General features: G+C 47.2%; 1 protein-coding gene across 1 annotated transcript in view; it reads left to right on the top strand.

The window, feature by feature from the left end:
* Positions 1 to 14,709, top strand: part of CDK15 (cyclin dependent kinase 15) — an 84,150-nt gene that overhangs the window by 25,626 nt on the left and 43,815 nt on the right. The window contains 1 exon segment of the mRNA XM_032799435.1: positions 9,483 to 9,547. Coding sequence (XP_032655326.1) covers positions 9,483 to 9,547 — 65 coding nt within the window.

Genomic DNA, 14,709 nt, shown 5'->3' with positions numbered 1-14,709 from the left:
CTGACCATCATGTCATGATAAAATACCATCTGGTCCTGGACTGGTGGGTGAAAAGTGGAGATGGCTGTGAGATGCACTCTAATGGAAGAGTGTCCCAGGCCCTGGTTTCTCAGATGAAGCAGATAGTCTAAGATAGACTCTATGGAAGAGCATGTGGGAGAGGTGCCATGCTTGGATGCCCAGTAGAAAAACCTTATCCACTTGAACAGGTAAGTCAGTCTGGTTGAGGGATTCCTGCTTCCCAGGAGGACATGTTGGACCTCATCTGAGCAGGTCCGCTCCTCTGGGTTCAGCCAAGCAGCATCCATGCCGAGAGGTAGAGGGACATGAGGTTGGGATGCAGGAGCTGACCATGGTCCTGTGACAGCAAGTCTGGTCAATTGGGCAGAGGCCAGGGAGGGCGGTTGCCAGGTTCATGAGTGTGCTGAACCAGTGCTAGCAGAGCCACACCAGGGTGATCATGATAGCCTGTGCTGTGTCTCTCTTGATCTTTGCCAGGACCCTGCTGATGAGAGGAATTGGAGGGAATGCGTATATCAGGTTCCCTGACCATGACAGGAGGAAGGCATCAGAGAAGGAGTTCTTACCCAGGCCTTGCCACAAACAAAACTGGTGGTAATTCCTATTTAGACTTGTGGTGAACAGATGCACCTGGAGAGTTCCCCACCTCTGGAAGGTCGTGCAGGTTACCTTCGAGTGGAGCAACCACTCGTGGTGAGAGGAGAAGTCCCTGCTGCGGTGATCTGCTAGCGTGTTCTTGACGCCAGGAGATGACAAGCTTCCAGATGGATTTTGTGGCTGATGCAGAAGTGCCAGAGACAGAGTGCCTCTTGTCAGAGAGTCAACAAATGTGCTCTCCCTTGCCTGTTGATGTAGAACATTGAGGCAGTGTTGTCTGTCAGGACTCTCACCACCTTACCTGACAGGTGAGGTAGGAAGAATCCGCATGCCAAGCAGACCGTCCTGAGTTCTTTGACGTCTATGCGTAATATCATCTCCTTCGGGGACCACATACCCTGGGTCTGGAGGTCGCCAAGGTGCATGCCCCAGCCGAAGTCTGAGGCGTCCAATACCAATTTGATGGAGTGATGGGGGGTGTCAAATGGAACCCCCTCTAGAACATTCGTGCGATCAGTCCACCATAAGAGTGAGGCGAGTACTGCCAGGGCAGGGAATGGTAATGACCTTGTCCAGGTGATCTCTGGACTGGGAATAGACCATTGCCAGCCATTGCTGCAGGGGACGCATCCAGAGCCTGGCATTGTGGACAACGTTTGTGCATACTGCCATGTAACCCAGCAGGCACAGGCAGACCCTGGCTGTAGTCAGGGGGAACGTGGAGACGTGGGCAATGAGGTCCATCAACGTCTGGAACATTTCTAGTGGCAGGAACGCTCTGGCACAGGTCGAGTCGAGCACCACTCCAATGAACTTTATCCTCTGGCGTTCCCTTGGCAAGCCAGTCATCGAGGTATGGGTAGATCTGGATACCCTGATGCCTGAATAAACAGCCACCACTGACATGCACTTGGTAAACACTCTGAGTGCTGTCCCCAGGCCGAAGAGGAGGACCACAAACTGGTAGTAGTCGCACTGTAAACTGGAGGAAGCATCTGTGACCTTGAAAGATTGCTATGTGGAAGTATGCGCCTTTCAAGTTGAGGGTGGCGTACCAGTCTCCCGGGTCCAGGGAGGGGATGATAGAAGCCAAGGAGACCATGCAGAACTTGAGCTTCTTTAGATATGTGTTGAGGTCCCTCGGGTCCAGGATGGGCCACAAACCACCCTTGGCCTTTGGCATTAAGAAGTACCGGGAACAGAACCCCTTGTTCCTGTACTCGAGAGGAACTTCTTCCACCACACCCAATTGTAGCAACCCCTTTACCTCCTGTGCGAGGAGACTCTCATGAGAAGGGTCCCTGAAGAGGGATGGGGAAAGGGGGCTGGGGGGGGGGGAAGGAAATTATAGGGTATAACCCTCCACCACAGTATTGAAGACCCAACAGTCTGAAGTGATAGCTGTCCATGTGGGGAGTTAAAAAGAAAGGTAGCTGGAGAACAGCAGGACAGATGGATCCGGGGTAAAGTCTGGTAGGTCACCCTCGAGCGCACACTCAAAATGCTCACTTGTCCCCATGCTTATTGCGAGTCGAGCCTGACTGGGCAGAGGGAAGAGGTGGGTGGCTTGGGCGGTGCTTGTAGCCCCTAGTCTTCTTAACTGGGGCTCCTGGCAGGTTTGACTCTCTTGGCCCTGAGATTGTTGCGGTTTGAACCACTTACAGGCTGTACCAGGAACGTACAATCCCAGAGTTTTCAGGGCAGTGTGGGAGTCCTTAAGGCCAGGCAGTTTACCATCTGTCTGTTCTGCAAACAGTGCCTGGCCGTTGAAGGCGAGTCCTGCATCGACTGGTGAGCCTCCGTTGACAGACACGAGAGGAGCAGCCAAGACGCCCTTTGCGTGGACATGGCTGAGGCCATGGTGTTAGCCATGAGTCTGCTACGTCTGAGGCTGCTTGGAGGGCCGCTCTTGCTGCAGCCGTGCCCTCTTCAAGGATTGCCTGGAATTCTTTCTTGGACCCTTTGGGCAGCAAGACCTCGAATCTGGCCATACACTGCCACAGATTGTAGTCATAATGGCCAAAGAGGGTTTGGTGGTTGGCCACTCTCAGTTGAAGGCTGGAAGGTTAATAAATTTTTTGCCCAAACAGATCCAGTCTCTTTGAGTCTTTATTCTTGGGTGCAGCCCCAGGTTGACCCTGCCTCTCTCTCTGGTTTACGGCCTCAACTACGAGGGAGTATAGAGATACTTATGGCCTTTAACTGGCACAAAATATTTGCGTTTTCCCTTTTTGAGATGAGCGGCAGGGAGGAGGGGGTTTGCAATAAGGCATTAATTATTTCCGATACCACCTCATGTAGGGGTAAAGCCACTCTAGTTCTTACCATGGACATCAAACAGTGAGTCTGACGGCTCCTCAAGTTCCTCTGCCTGGAGCCTCAAGTTAGAGGCGACCCTCTTCAAAAGCTTCTGATGAGCCTTAGCATCAACTTGTGGAACTAGGCAAGGGGGACCCGTAAACGCTTCGTCCAGTGATGATGAGGACAAAGCCAGCACCGAGGGATCCACCACATCCTCCGGTAGTCCAGCTGGCTGCTCCCCTGTCCTCATGGGTCTGTGGGGATCGTTGCTTGGGGGGCTTCCACCTCCTGAGGAGGATGGGATGCTGCAGCTGATGGCGTATCTGAGGCTCCCACCACCAATCAGGAGGCTAGGGAAGGCTGGGTGATCCCCCATGGATTCCAGGGGTACCACACTGCCAGCCATTGACCCAGAGGCTACGGGATCTGTTGCAGTGCCAATGAGGTCAACGGTACCACTGGTGCTGGAGCCTGTCCTGCTATCAGGGACTCCTGATCAGCACTGGAGTCGTAAGCAGAATGGAGTGACCATGACCGGCTGGCCTGGTGACCCTCCTCACTACGGTGCTGGCCACTGTGCCTCGATGCTAACCTGTCTGATCGGGACGAGTTCCTTCCGTGGGACCCCGAGGATCTTTGGTGTTCGGCAGACCTGTGTCGGTAGATCGGCAATCTATGCCTCATGCTGTTTGACATGTACCAGGATCTAGAGCGGGACCAGGAGTCGGAGTGGGCTGGTCATCGATAGAATCTCCCTGATCGAGAGGATTTGCATCTTGGGGGCTATCAGGGAGTTGACTGGTGACTCCGTTCTGCTGATTGGTTGCAGGACTGGTACCGAGAGTTTGGAGACCTGATGGGTTGGTCTCGATGCTTATGCCAGGGGGCGTGTGCCTCCGCACATCTGTGCCAGGTTACTGGCGAGCCATGCCTTGAATTCTGCTGTTGGTGCTTGTGGTCTGGAGATCGAAGAGGGCTTTTCTGAGCCTGTGTCCCAAAGTTCGAGGCATGATGGCTCCATGCAGGTGAGCGCTGGCAGGATGTTCTCCGTGATGGGGAGCAGCGCTGCTCAGGCAGTGACACTCAGAATGGTCCCAAGGCGGGTTTATTCCTGGGCTTGGGTACCATCGGAGCCGGTGTGGACGGCACCGATAGCATCAGGATCTCCTGCGCTGCTTGCTGGGCCTCAGGCATCAATGGGACTTTGAGTTGACAGCGACCCTCATCACTGTCCAGCGTGGCAGGCACAGTACGGCAGGGCCTTGACTGCTCAACATGAGCTGGGGCCCGACTCCCTGACAGAGGTGTTGAGCCACCCAGCACAGGTCTTGGCTCTCCTCCGGTCCTCTCCTTTCCCTTACAGGAAGTGGGAGATCTTCCCCTTGCAGACCTCTTGGGCTTCTTGGCCAGGGAGGGTGATTGGTGCTGGCTACTAGATGACACCGACAGGGCGCTCCATACTGATGCTGCAGGGCTCGGGGCCGAGTTGGATCTCTGCTCCGGTGCCGGGGTCAGTGCCGACTCCATCAGGAGTGCCCTGAGACGGATGTCTCTCTCCTTTTTTGTTCTGGGTTTGAACGACTTACAGATGCGACACTTGTCACTTATGTGTCCTTCTCCTAGACACTTTAAGCAGCTGATGTGCGGTCACTGATGGGCATGGGCCACTTACAACGATTGCATTGTTTAAGGCCTGGGGATCGGGGCATGCCCAGGGCCAGTGCAACCATTTAGGCAACCTAGGCGGTCGCCTAGGGCACTGGGATTTGGGGGGTGTCATTTTCTTCAGTAGCGACCACAGCGGCTGGATCTTTGGTCGCCCCAGTTGCCACCAGCATTTAGGCGGAGGGAGCTGAGGCAGGGGAGCGCGGGGAGGGCCGCCTGCACCAAGTAAGGGGAGGGGGTGGCACGCAGGGGAACTCCCCTCCCTAGCTCACCCCTGCCCCGCCTCCTCCCCGAGCACACTGTGGCCGCTTCACTTCTCCCACCTCCCAGGCTTGCGGTGCCTAAGCTGATTGGCACCACAAGCCTGGGAGGCAGGAGAAGTGAAGCAGCAACGGCGTGCTCGGGAAGAAGGCAGAGCAGGGGTGAACTGGGGCAGGAGGGGGGGTGCTTCAGGGCAGAGGGGGGGAGCTGTCACGGGGGGAGACGCCTCAGGGCAGGGGCGCGGGGGGTGTGTATGCAAGGTGGAAGTTTTGCCTAGGGTGGAAAACATCCTTGCACCGGCCCTGGGCATGCCCCATCCCTAGGCTGAATCCCATTCAGGACCAACTAACTAGAACTAATACTAAGGGTAAAGAGTAAACTATATACAAATATTTTACAAAGAAATGTTCATGAGATGCACTGAACTAAGTGAAAGCTGGCCAAAGCAGCAGAAGTTCCAGCACCATCCCTGGCAGCAAGAAGGAACTGATGGTGGGGGCAGCCAGCGGTGCCCCTTATAGTGCACCATGTGGGCACCACTCCAGAGGGCGCCCAAGTCGGTCTCCTACGGATACTGCTAAGGGAAAAACTGGCGAGCACACATACCTATTATGGAATGGACATGAGCAAGCACTCGAAGAAGAACTATAAGGAATAAGGAGAGACCACTAGGAGTATTCTAATGAAATCTACTGGGGAATTCACTAGGGGATATAGAATTTCTGAATGAGAAATCATTTCTATGACCTGCAGTGTCCCATCCTTTATTTGTGCTGCTGAATGACCCACATCTCCCTGCACTTGGGCTAAATCAAGGTGGATGTAACCAATATATGCACTGTTGTATATTGCTGTTGGTCATTGACTCTTCAGAAACATGAAACATTAGCTTCTTGTTGTTTTTTGCTTTGAGTGGCCAAAACTGCCATCCTCTGGCCACATCTTCAGCTTCTCTGTGGACGTACCCCTCTGAAATAGGACTTTCCCAAAGGTGGTTGATCCAAGGAAGAGAAAACAGAAAACTCCGCAGCCAAGGCCGTAGGAAAATGGTTCTTTAGCCTCAAGCCTGAGGCTATGTCTACACTACAAATTACTTTGGTATAATTAAGGTCACTATATATGTGAGCTGGTTGAAACTTCTTATGCGTTGGGTTAATAATTCAGACTACAAAAGACAGAAATAATATTTAAGAATCAGGAAGGAAGGTCTAAGAGCCATGAAATAGTTAATCCATTACACAGAAGGTTCATTGTTGTTACACATTTACATCAGGAAGACAACTATACTGAGACCAAGATTTTCAGAACTGATTAGCGACTGTTGGCTGTCCAACCTGGGACACTTTAAATGATGTTTAGAGGATAGGTCTTTGGTATTTTCTAAAAATCAGGATCTTTAAAATGTCCCAATTTAAGTACCAAAAACTGAGGCAACCTACATCACTAGTCACTTTTGAAAATCTTCAACCTACATCTGGTGTGCTTGTCTCAGTTTGAAGCTGTTTGTATATAATCGGCACCAATGTGTTGAGTTGAACTGTAGACAGTTCTGACTCTGTGAAATGAGCATTGATCCAATCTAGCCAGCAAGGCTGAGAGTTTGATTAGGTAAAATGTGTTCGTTAAAAACTTGCGTTGTAGATAGAAGTAAACTTAATAAGCTTAAATTATTAGCACAAGTTCCCAAGTGTCAGACATGAATTTTCAACTAGATAGCCACACGTTCAGTGGCTGTCAGTGACTTCTGTAGGGCTCAATGTGGGTACAGGAGTTCACCCGTGTGATTCTAGGAATGGGGCCAAAATAAGGCAAGCTCTACCAATTAATTGTCCAAAATGTTACCGAGCTAAAGCACACAAGGGAAAAATATAAAAGGGTTAGTAACACAAAGCAGCCAACAGACAGGATGAGAGGTGGGCTCTGTGGAATATAATGTTGCATTTGTATGAATTTTTTACAAACTGTTTTATGAATGGTGGCAAGTGCTCTAGCCCCATCAGGCTGTGACATTTTCTTACCCATGTCTTAGTTCCAGACGTGTGGTATAGGAGAATATTTTTCATCTACAGCATTCTGTAGGACTGTGTGACATCAGGAAATAAAATGCTTTGGACTGTTTTTATACTGAATATGTCAGTTGTGTGAAATGGTAGTGACAGCTAGATTCAGCACATGTAAAATCATTTTGTTTCTTTATTGTGGTGTTGGTGCAGCTGATTGAAGGGCAGAACAATATTATGAGGTGGGAACAATATCTTTCCTGGTGTAGGAATTAATATTTTGTTTTTGTTTGCAGGCTGAAATTGAGTGAGTTCTACAAGTGTGACAATCAAAGAGTGTTTTATATCTTGAAACGTGCAGGTTTTGTGGCTATTTTTCAGGGACAGGGCTTCAATCAGATTGATTTTATAAAATGGCAAGTAATTTGTTTCAGACAAGAGGTTAAGGTATGCAGGAGAAATCACATTCTGTTCAGTCATGTGCCATGCTAACTGGAACAGAAATTTTGCCGTTCCTATATCAGATATAGTCATGCTGTACCATAAGAGTCTGGAAGGACAAGATGCCTTGTTTCCTTGAGCAATTTTAACTTACTAATGCTAAGTCTAGGCTTCTTATTTTTCCATAAAAAATGTTTGATAACTTGACCCAGAGATTTGTTGTAGCTAGATTAAAAGAATGTAGGAAGGATTGTAAAGGATAAAGTAATCTTAGGAATATGTTCGTATCAATTAAATATATATAGTCCAGGCCTACATTCTGATCAGGCACCTATTCATTGAGGGGGTCAAACTCAAAACAAAGCCCTAGATCCAAATCCCTGGAAATTGAACACTGGACCCAAATGTCATGGCTTGCGACCACATCAATTTTTAAACAGCAGACTGAAAAAAATGTATTTCTAGCTTCTGATGAAATTGTGTAATTGATGCTATATAGTGGTATTCTGAGCCCTTGCCTCATTCACACTCCAGTTTAGCAAAGCATTTAACCGTGTACTTTAATCCCTCCCTGCTCAACAAAGAATTTAAGCACATACTTACAGTTAAGTGCATTCTTAAGTACTTTGCTGAACTGGAATTAATTCTGTAGGAATTAAAGACTCTCCGTAGCTCACAGAAGGTGCTTAGCATATAGCAGAATCAAAGCTAGAATTACAGCAAATACAATACTTCAAACCGTAGAGCTGGATTTTCTACACTGTGTATTTCAGGGATTTCAGATTCCAAGTTTTGATGTGGCTTGTTAGAAAGATAAGAGCCTACTGAAAAATTCTGAATTCAGGTTCAAATTATAAATGACCCCCTCACCCCACAATTTAGGGTATGCAGGTCTGGGGTTTGCTTTGAGCCAATCTGTAGATATAACATGTCCTATTTGTGCTATAAATTTGCTATTTATAAATGAATGTATCCTCATCCACATCCAGACCAGTCACCCTAACTGTTCTGCCCATCTTGCAGCATACAGGAATTTGCATCATAGCCCTATTATTGTTTCCAAAATATATATATACGAAAAAGACATGCCACTTTTAATGACCGCTCTCCATATTTGCTGTCCGTATCATATTTCAGTGTTGTCAACTCATGCAATTTTATCACAAGTCTCGTAATATTTGGTATTTACTTCAAGCCCCAGTTCCTGATGTCAAGTGATTACATGAGAATCGTAGCTTTCATTTTAAAGAAACATTAAGTTCCTAGCCCTCCTGATTGCAGAGAAAAACCTGAGAGTAATCTAAAGGCTCTGAAAAGCAGAAAGCAAATAAAAGATTTTGGGGGCCTGACTCAGATTTCTGAATTCCTGGAGTTGGCAGTACAGTTTTTATCATTTCATGCCATAAACTGGGTATGAGCTTTATGTGTTTGGCACAGCTCATTTACAGAGTGTTACACACAGGGCACTTTGTATGTAATAAATAACTATCACACTGAACAGCTGCAATTCCAAAGAGAAAATACATCTATATGTGCTCAATCTCATAGTCCTCTGCAGCAAAAGTGACTTATTGGCCTGAATTCCACTACTTGAGGGGTGCTGAGCCACACTGATTGACATTCAAGGCAAAAGGAGATATTGAGGCTCAGCACCTCTCAGAATCAGGCCCTGAATTATTTTTTAGCACCTGTCAGTAGATGTTTACCATCTTTCCTTTTTGATCTCAAAACAGCAGGGGTCTCAATTACAGCTACAGTGCACGGCCACTGAATGCATATCATGTGGTGCAAGTACAACTGCAGAGAACCACTCATCAGTGTAATCCTGGCCCTAGAAGGACATCTTTAGCTGTAAACATGGCTATACAATGACCCTGTTATTGCAAATACCCTAGTAAATGACACCTGTCAGTGCAGCTGCACATGTACATTGACATTCCCAGCAGCAGTGGCATTAAACTTTGGCAAGTCCCTTTTTATTAGAAATTCAGCAGTACTAAAGCATCTCTCTCCTTCACACACAGGGCCAGATTTCAATTTCAGATGCACTGGAGTAGGTCCAGGTGTCATTGCATTGATTTCCAAGGGATTACTCTGGATTCACACTAATGTAACTGAGGTCAGAATCTGACTCTCAGACTGTACAGATGGATTCACAAACAGTTGATTTCTGTTCTCTTGCTCTTGCTTCACATGGGTGTTGGGGGTTCCAACTGAGGATACCTGGCCAGGACTTTGCAAGCTTCCCAACTATAAACCAGGTACAGTCTCACTGAAAGAGCTTCTACATGCACTCTGAGTAACTAACCTTTTAAGAACAGGATCAGTAATTTTCCATACAAAAATTCAATGCTTTGCAAAAATTAGGGGGGTCAGTATATCCAATAAGCTTAGATTGTTTTAACATTTTGTTGTACCAAGTGCTGAAGAGTCAGGCTTTGCCTACACTAGCACTTTTGTTGGCAAAATTGTGTCGGTCAGGCGTGTGAAAAAACACACCCCTGACCGACGTAAGTTTTACTGACAAATGCGCTAGTGAACAGCACTATGTCGGCGGGAGATGCTCTCCCACTGACATAGCTACCGCCACTCGTTAGGTGTGGTTTAATTATGCTGGTGGGAGAGCTTTCTCCTGCCAGCATAGAGCGGCTACACAGGAGACCTTACAGTGGAGCAGCTGCAGCACTACAGCTGTGCCACTGAAAGGTCCGTATTAGACAAAGCCTTAGTTAGGCTAGTCTACACTGGCAAAGTTAAAGCGCTGCTGTGCCAGCGCTTTAACGTGGCTTGTGTAATCACTCTAAAACCCCACCTCCACAAAGACAGTAGCTCCCAGCGCTGGTGCACTGTCTATACTAGCGCTGAAACTTGCTGCTTTCAGTGAGAAAATTGCAGCGCTGTAAAGTTCCAGTGTAGACAAGCCCTAATTAGTCTACTGCTCAACTTAAAGGGCCAGCATCTCCTATTTTACACTGGACAAGGTGACAAATGCTTGTAGGTATGGTCTATCTATGCCTTTTATTCTTACGGAGCTGAGGTCTGAGGCCTTTAAACTTCGTTTTTAAAGGTGACTGCTCCTGATTTTGATGTGGGCAAGGTGAGAAGTAAGTGTGTGTGATTTATGAAGCTGGTTTCCCTTATTTCCATGCAGGCTGGCTGAGAAGTCTGTGTCCTGGACTTCAAAGGGCCAGTTGTTCCTTATTTTGATGTGGGCAGATTGAGAAGTATGCTTTGAAAAGCAGACTCTCTCTCTCTCTTTTTAATGTTTTCTCCTGGGATATCTTTCAGTGCAATATATCCAAGTGTCAATGAGGGGGAAGTGATGAGCACTGATTCTCAGCCTCTCAGCAGGATCATTCTCTAAGAGAAATATAAAAGTGAAATATTAAAAACCTTGGAACGTGAAATTCATCCATCCGCAGACCTGCCAGTCTCTCTCACTCACTCCGTGGGAGGGGGGGAATATCTATCTTGAAAATATGTGGAGGAGGGAAAAGAAGTGCTTTGAGCAAGAGGTTTACATGTTTAGTAGAGCATAGTAACATCCCTTCAAAGGAGTGGGTGTTGCTCTGTGACCCACTCCAAGACATCCTTCCTTTGACTCCACCACTTGGACACTAAACATCCCCCATTTTCACATGCTAACTGTGATTGGATGAACAATAACCTGGTCTCACATTCTAAAGGACTGGAATCTTTCACACAATTAGCCGAGACACATTAATCAAACTGGCGTGAAATTTGGAATGTGTCGCCTTCTGCAGCAACTTGCTAGTCTGGCTGGGAAAGGAGCACAGAGCAGACAGTTGGGGGGACATGATTGGTTTTCCTCCCTAAGTGCTGGATGGGGATACATAACAGTGATCAATATTTTATAGCACAAACTGTCCCAGACTGCTTGTGGAATAAGGCAATCCTTATGTGACTAAGGGTAGCATAATCTGACCCAAAGAAGGGAATTTTCTGATGTCAACAGAATAAACAGGCCCACTCACAGGCAGAGTTACCATACATTTTAGCACCAAACTCTACTGAGTCCAAACTGTACACATTCAAATGCTGTCTCAGGTGACTGTGATGACACCAGAGCTGATACACTTCCATCCACATGGCGAGGAGGAGGGAGAAGCAGGCCAGGATTCTAGGCTGTCTTGAAATTGTTTCAGTGAAAATGGATCAGGCCATCTTAAGCAGCTCTCTATCTGGTTTTGAAACCGCTTCATCTGAAGTGGTCTGAAAACCAGTGAGAAAGTTTCCACAGTGTAGACAAGCCCTAGAAATTCATGAGGGCAGAGCAGGCTTCCCATCTGCTGTGAAGCCCATAGGCAAGGCATTTCTGTGGGTGTGGCAGACCGGAAGCATGGGAGCTGGTGGACACATCCCTGTATATGTCCCCTCTATTCAGGCACCCACACAGGGGAAGGAAGAAGGATGTGCTGCAGTCCTAGCAGCTACTGAAGCCACTTCTTTGTAAACCAGCAAGGATTTCTTTCCCATCCTCAGAGCCCTCCGAATGACTTCGGCACACACCTGGCGGCTCTTGCCATACTCTCGAGCCAGCATTTGATTCTAAATCAGGAATACATGAACCCGCTTGGATAAAATAAGAATCAACCTGGGCATCTGCCCTAGACATGAACTGAACCAACCCATTTCTTGGGCGGGGAGGGAAAGAAATAGATGAAACAAACATGGTCTCTTTTTTTAAATGTATTTTTCATTTGCACACTCTTCTGCACTTTCTGCTTCCAGCCAAAGCAAAAGTGCTGTTATCCCTAAGATACGCCAAGCCTGAGGGGAGGTTGTGGAGATCAGATGAGAGAACATTTTCTCTTGAGATTATTTCCAGCCCAGCTGTGCCAGTCTAAGTGGCAGGGATAGTTCAGCTAAGCAGACAAACTTCTGAGTGTTTCTCCAAACCTAGAAACTAGTCTGTATATAGCTAGTACCACTGATGTTCACAGCACCGCACTATAAGCACAGATAACAAATAACCAGGTCCATGCCTGGAGACACAGAAGGAGAATGTCACAAAACAAAGCACAGAGGGTCTGATCCTATTCTCATTGAAATCAATAGGAAATCTCCCATTGGCTTCAGTTGCACAGGATCAGCTTTAGAACTGCGGTGACCGTGTTGTGGTCAGAAGGGTTCCTGGACTAGATAGGTCTGTAGGATCCTATTAAAATGGAACCTCCACGTGACCTGGCACCATGAGGGGCTCCCCAAATGTAGCTTTGCCACAAATCCTGACCAAGGGGTGGCATGGAGTTGTGCGGGCCCTGGGTCAGGGCTGCAATCACTTCCTGCCCACAGGAGGGGAAGTAACAGCCCCCCCGGAAGATGCTCTCTCCTAGCCTGTACAAGGCAGTAATAGGTCACCTTAAGCCCCTTTGCTCCCTTGCATAAAACAGTTCAGAATAGGGCCCTATATTAAAGAAAACTCTGTCCTTCCTTTACATCATTTTAACTCAGTTATCGTTGCTTATGTGCCAAATCCTCAGCCCAGGTCCAAAACCCAACTGAACAGGAAGGTGAGGCAAGGAAGTCTCCCTCGGGCCAGAAGCAGTGCCCTGGGCTGCAATGTCCACAGGCTAGCCCTTGCACTCCCCCTCTTTACTTAGTGGATACACATAACTGTGGATCCATGGGCACCCTGCCCTTACTCTGACCCAGCCTGCACGGCTGCAGAACCAGTCATGGCAGCAAGTCATGAATATGGAAAGCCCCTGTCTGGCCTCTCAGTGGCCCACCTGCCAGTCCCACTGCACTCAGGAGCAACTGTATCCTCAACAGCAATGGCAAGACTTTGCCCTGTGTTTGTTCATGTTTTTGTCTCTCTCCTTTTGCTTCTTGTGAAAGAGGCAGTTGTAGCTCTGTTAACACTATTTTTGAAAGCTCTCACGCTGTGTGAGCTCAAATCCTTGCATTAATCTACTGCTGTGTTCATTTCACCACACTGAAAAGCAAGGAGTTTAAATCCCCTCTCAACTCCATTTGTGGCACGAGAAGGCCAGTGTCTTGATCCACCTCCACTAATGGTTACAAGTTAGAATCTCGACACCAGGGAGGAAAGAATTAGGAATAACAGCACATGACATTAACCAATGTTTTTGCCAGACTGTAATTTAGTTACTGATATGCTGAGTTTTTCACATCTCCACTTTCTGACACATGGATTCCAAAGGAAAGGGAACAGTTCATAATGTTCTTACAACTTTGTTAGCATTAGTTGCCTTAAATGCCTTTTAATGCTGAGCAACAGAAGAACATTTGGTGTTTTCTATGTCAGTTAGTATCATCTCAGTCATGATAGATGAGTTTTACAAGGAAGTTCAAGATGTAGCAATGACATTTAAAGCAAAAGAGGCTCACTGGTATCATTTATTGAATATATGCAGGCGGCTCTGCTACCAGGAATGGGATTTAGATGCTTCTAAAAATGAGCTCCCCCCTCCCTCCAAATACAGAGGCATTTTCAGAGTCCCTGGCTTTTTCAACTTTCCACCAGCAGATGGAAGCAAGAAACAACAAGCACTGAAATAGCAGCATCCAATTACATTTTTGCATACAAATGAAGTCTCAGCTCTCAGAGTGGGTTGTTTTTTGTTATCTCACTTTCTGTACTGAGACTTCATTTAACAAGAAATATCTATGGGATAGAAGGAAACTGAATCCTAAAATGATGGAGATCTTTATTTCGTAATAAACTGCACATAGTTTTGGACCCAAAGGGAATAGGAACCCAGGAACTCAGGACCAGTGCCATCAGTCTCACTATGTCTGGCATTGGGCATGTACTGCAGTCTATGCCACACAGCCACACTGATTCTGTCCTGCTGCACCACCAGTTTTGCTGATGATAGATAAATATTTTCTTGAGGCAAGGTGGGTGAGGTAATGTCTTTCATTAGACCAGCTGAAGTTGGTCTGAAGAAGAGCTCTGGGTAAGCTTGAAAGCTTCTCTCTCTCTCACCAACAGAAGTTGGTCCAATAAAAGATGTTATTAAGATGATGTTTTAAAAAAAAGTGAATGGTACAGACTTGAAGCACGGACATTTCTGGTTATCAGGGAATAACATACAGATTATCAAGGGGTGTGAAGATCGGGTGGCATACGGAATACATAATCTGCAATATTCCCAATTGGGGGTAAAAAGTTGACAGGTCAAAGTGCAGACATTGAGATATGAGGGTATGTTGTTCATATAACAGCTATGTTTGGGTGCGGAGTATAATGAGTGGATAGGATGATGAGGAGAGATTTAATGTTCAGTGAAAGCAGCAGAGAATCCTGTGGCACCTTATAGACTCAGGCCTTGGCTACACTTGCAAGTTGCAGCGCTGGTGAGGGGGTTACAGCGCTGCAACTTACTCGGTGTCCACACTTACAAAGCTCAGCCAGCGCTGCAACTCCCTGGCT

The sequence above is a fragment of the Chelonoidis abingdonii genome, chromosome 10 (genome assembly GCF_003597395.2).
Source record: "Chelonoidis abingdonii isolate Lonesome George chromosome 10, CheloAbing_2.0, whole genome shotgun sequence".
Taxonomy (NCBI): Eukaryota; Metazoa; Chordata; order Testudines; family Testudinidae; genus Chelonoidis; species Chelonoidis abingdonii.
The sequence above is the reverse complement of the archived record's forward strand: the minus strand, read 5'-3'. Positions and strand labels throughout refer to the sequence as shown.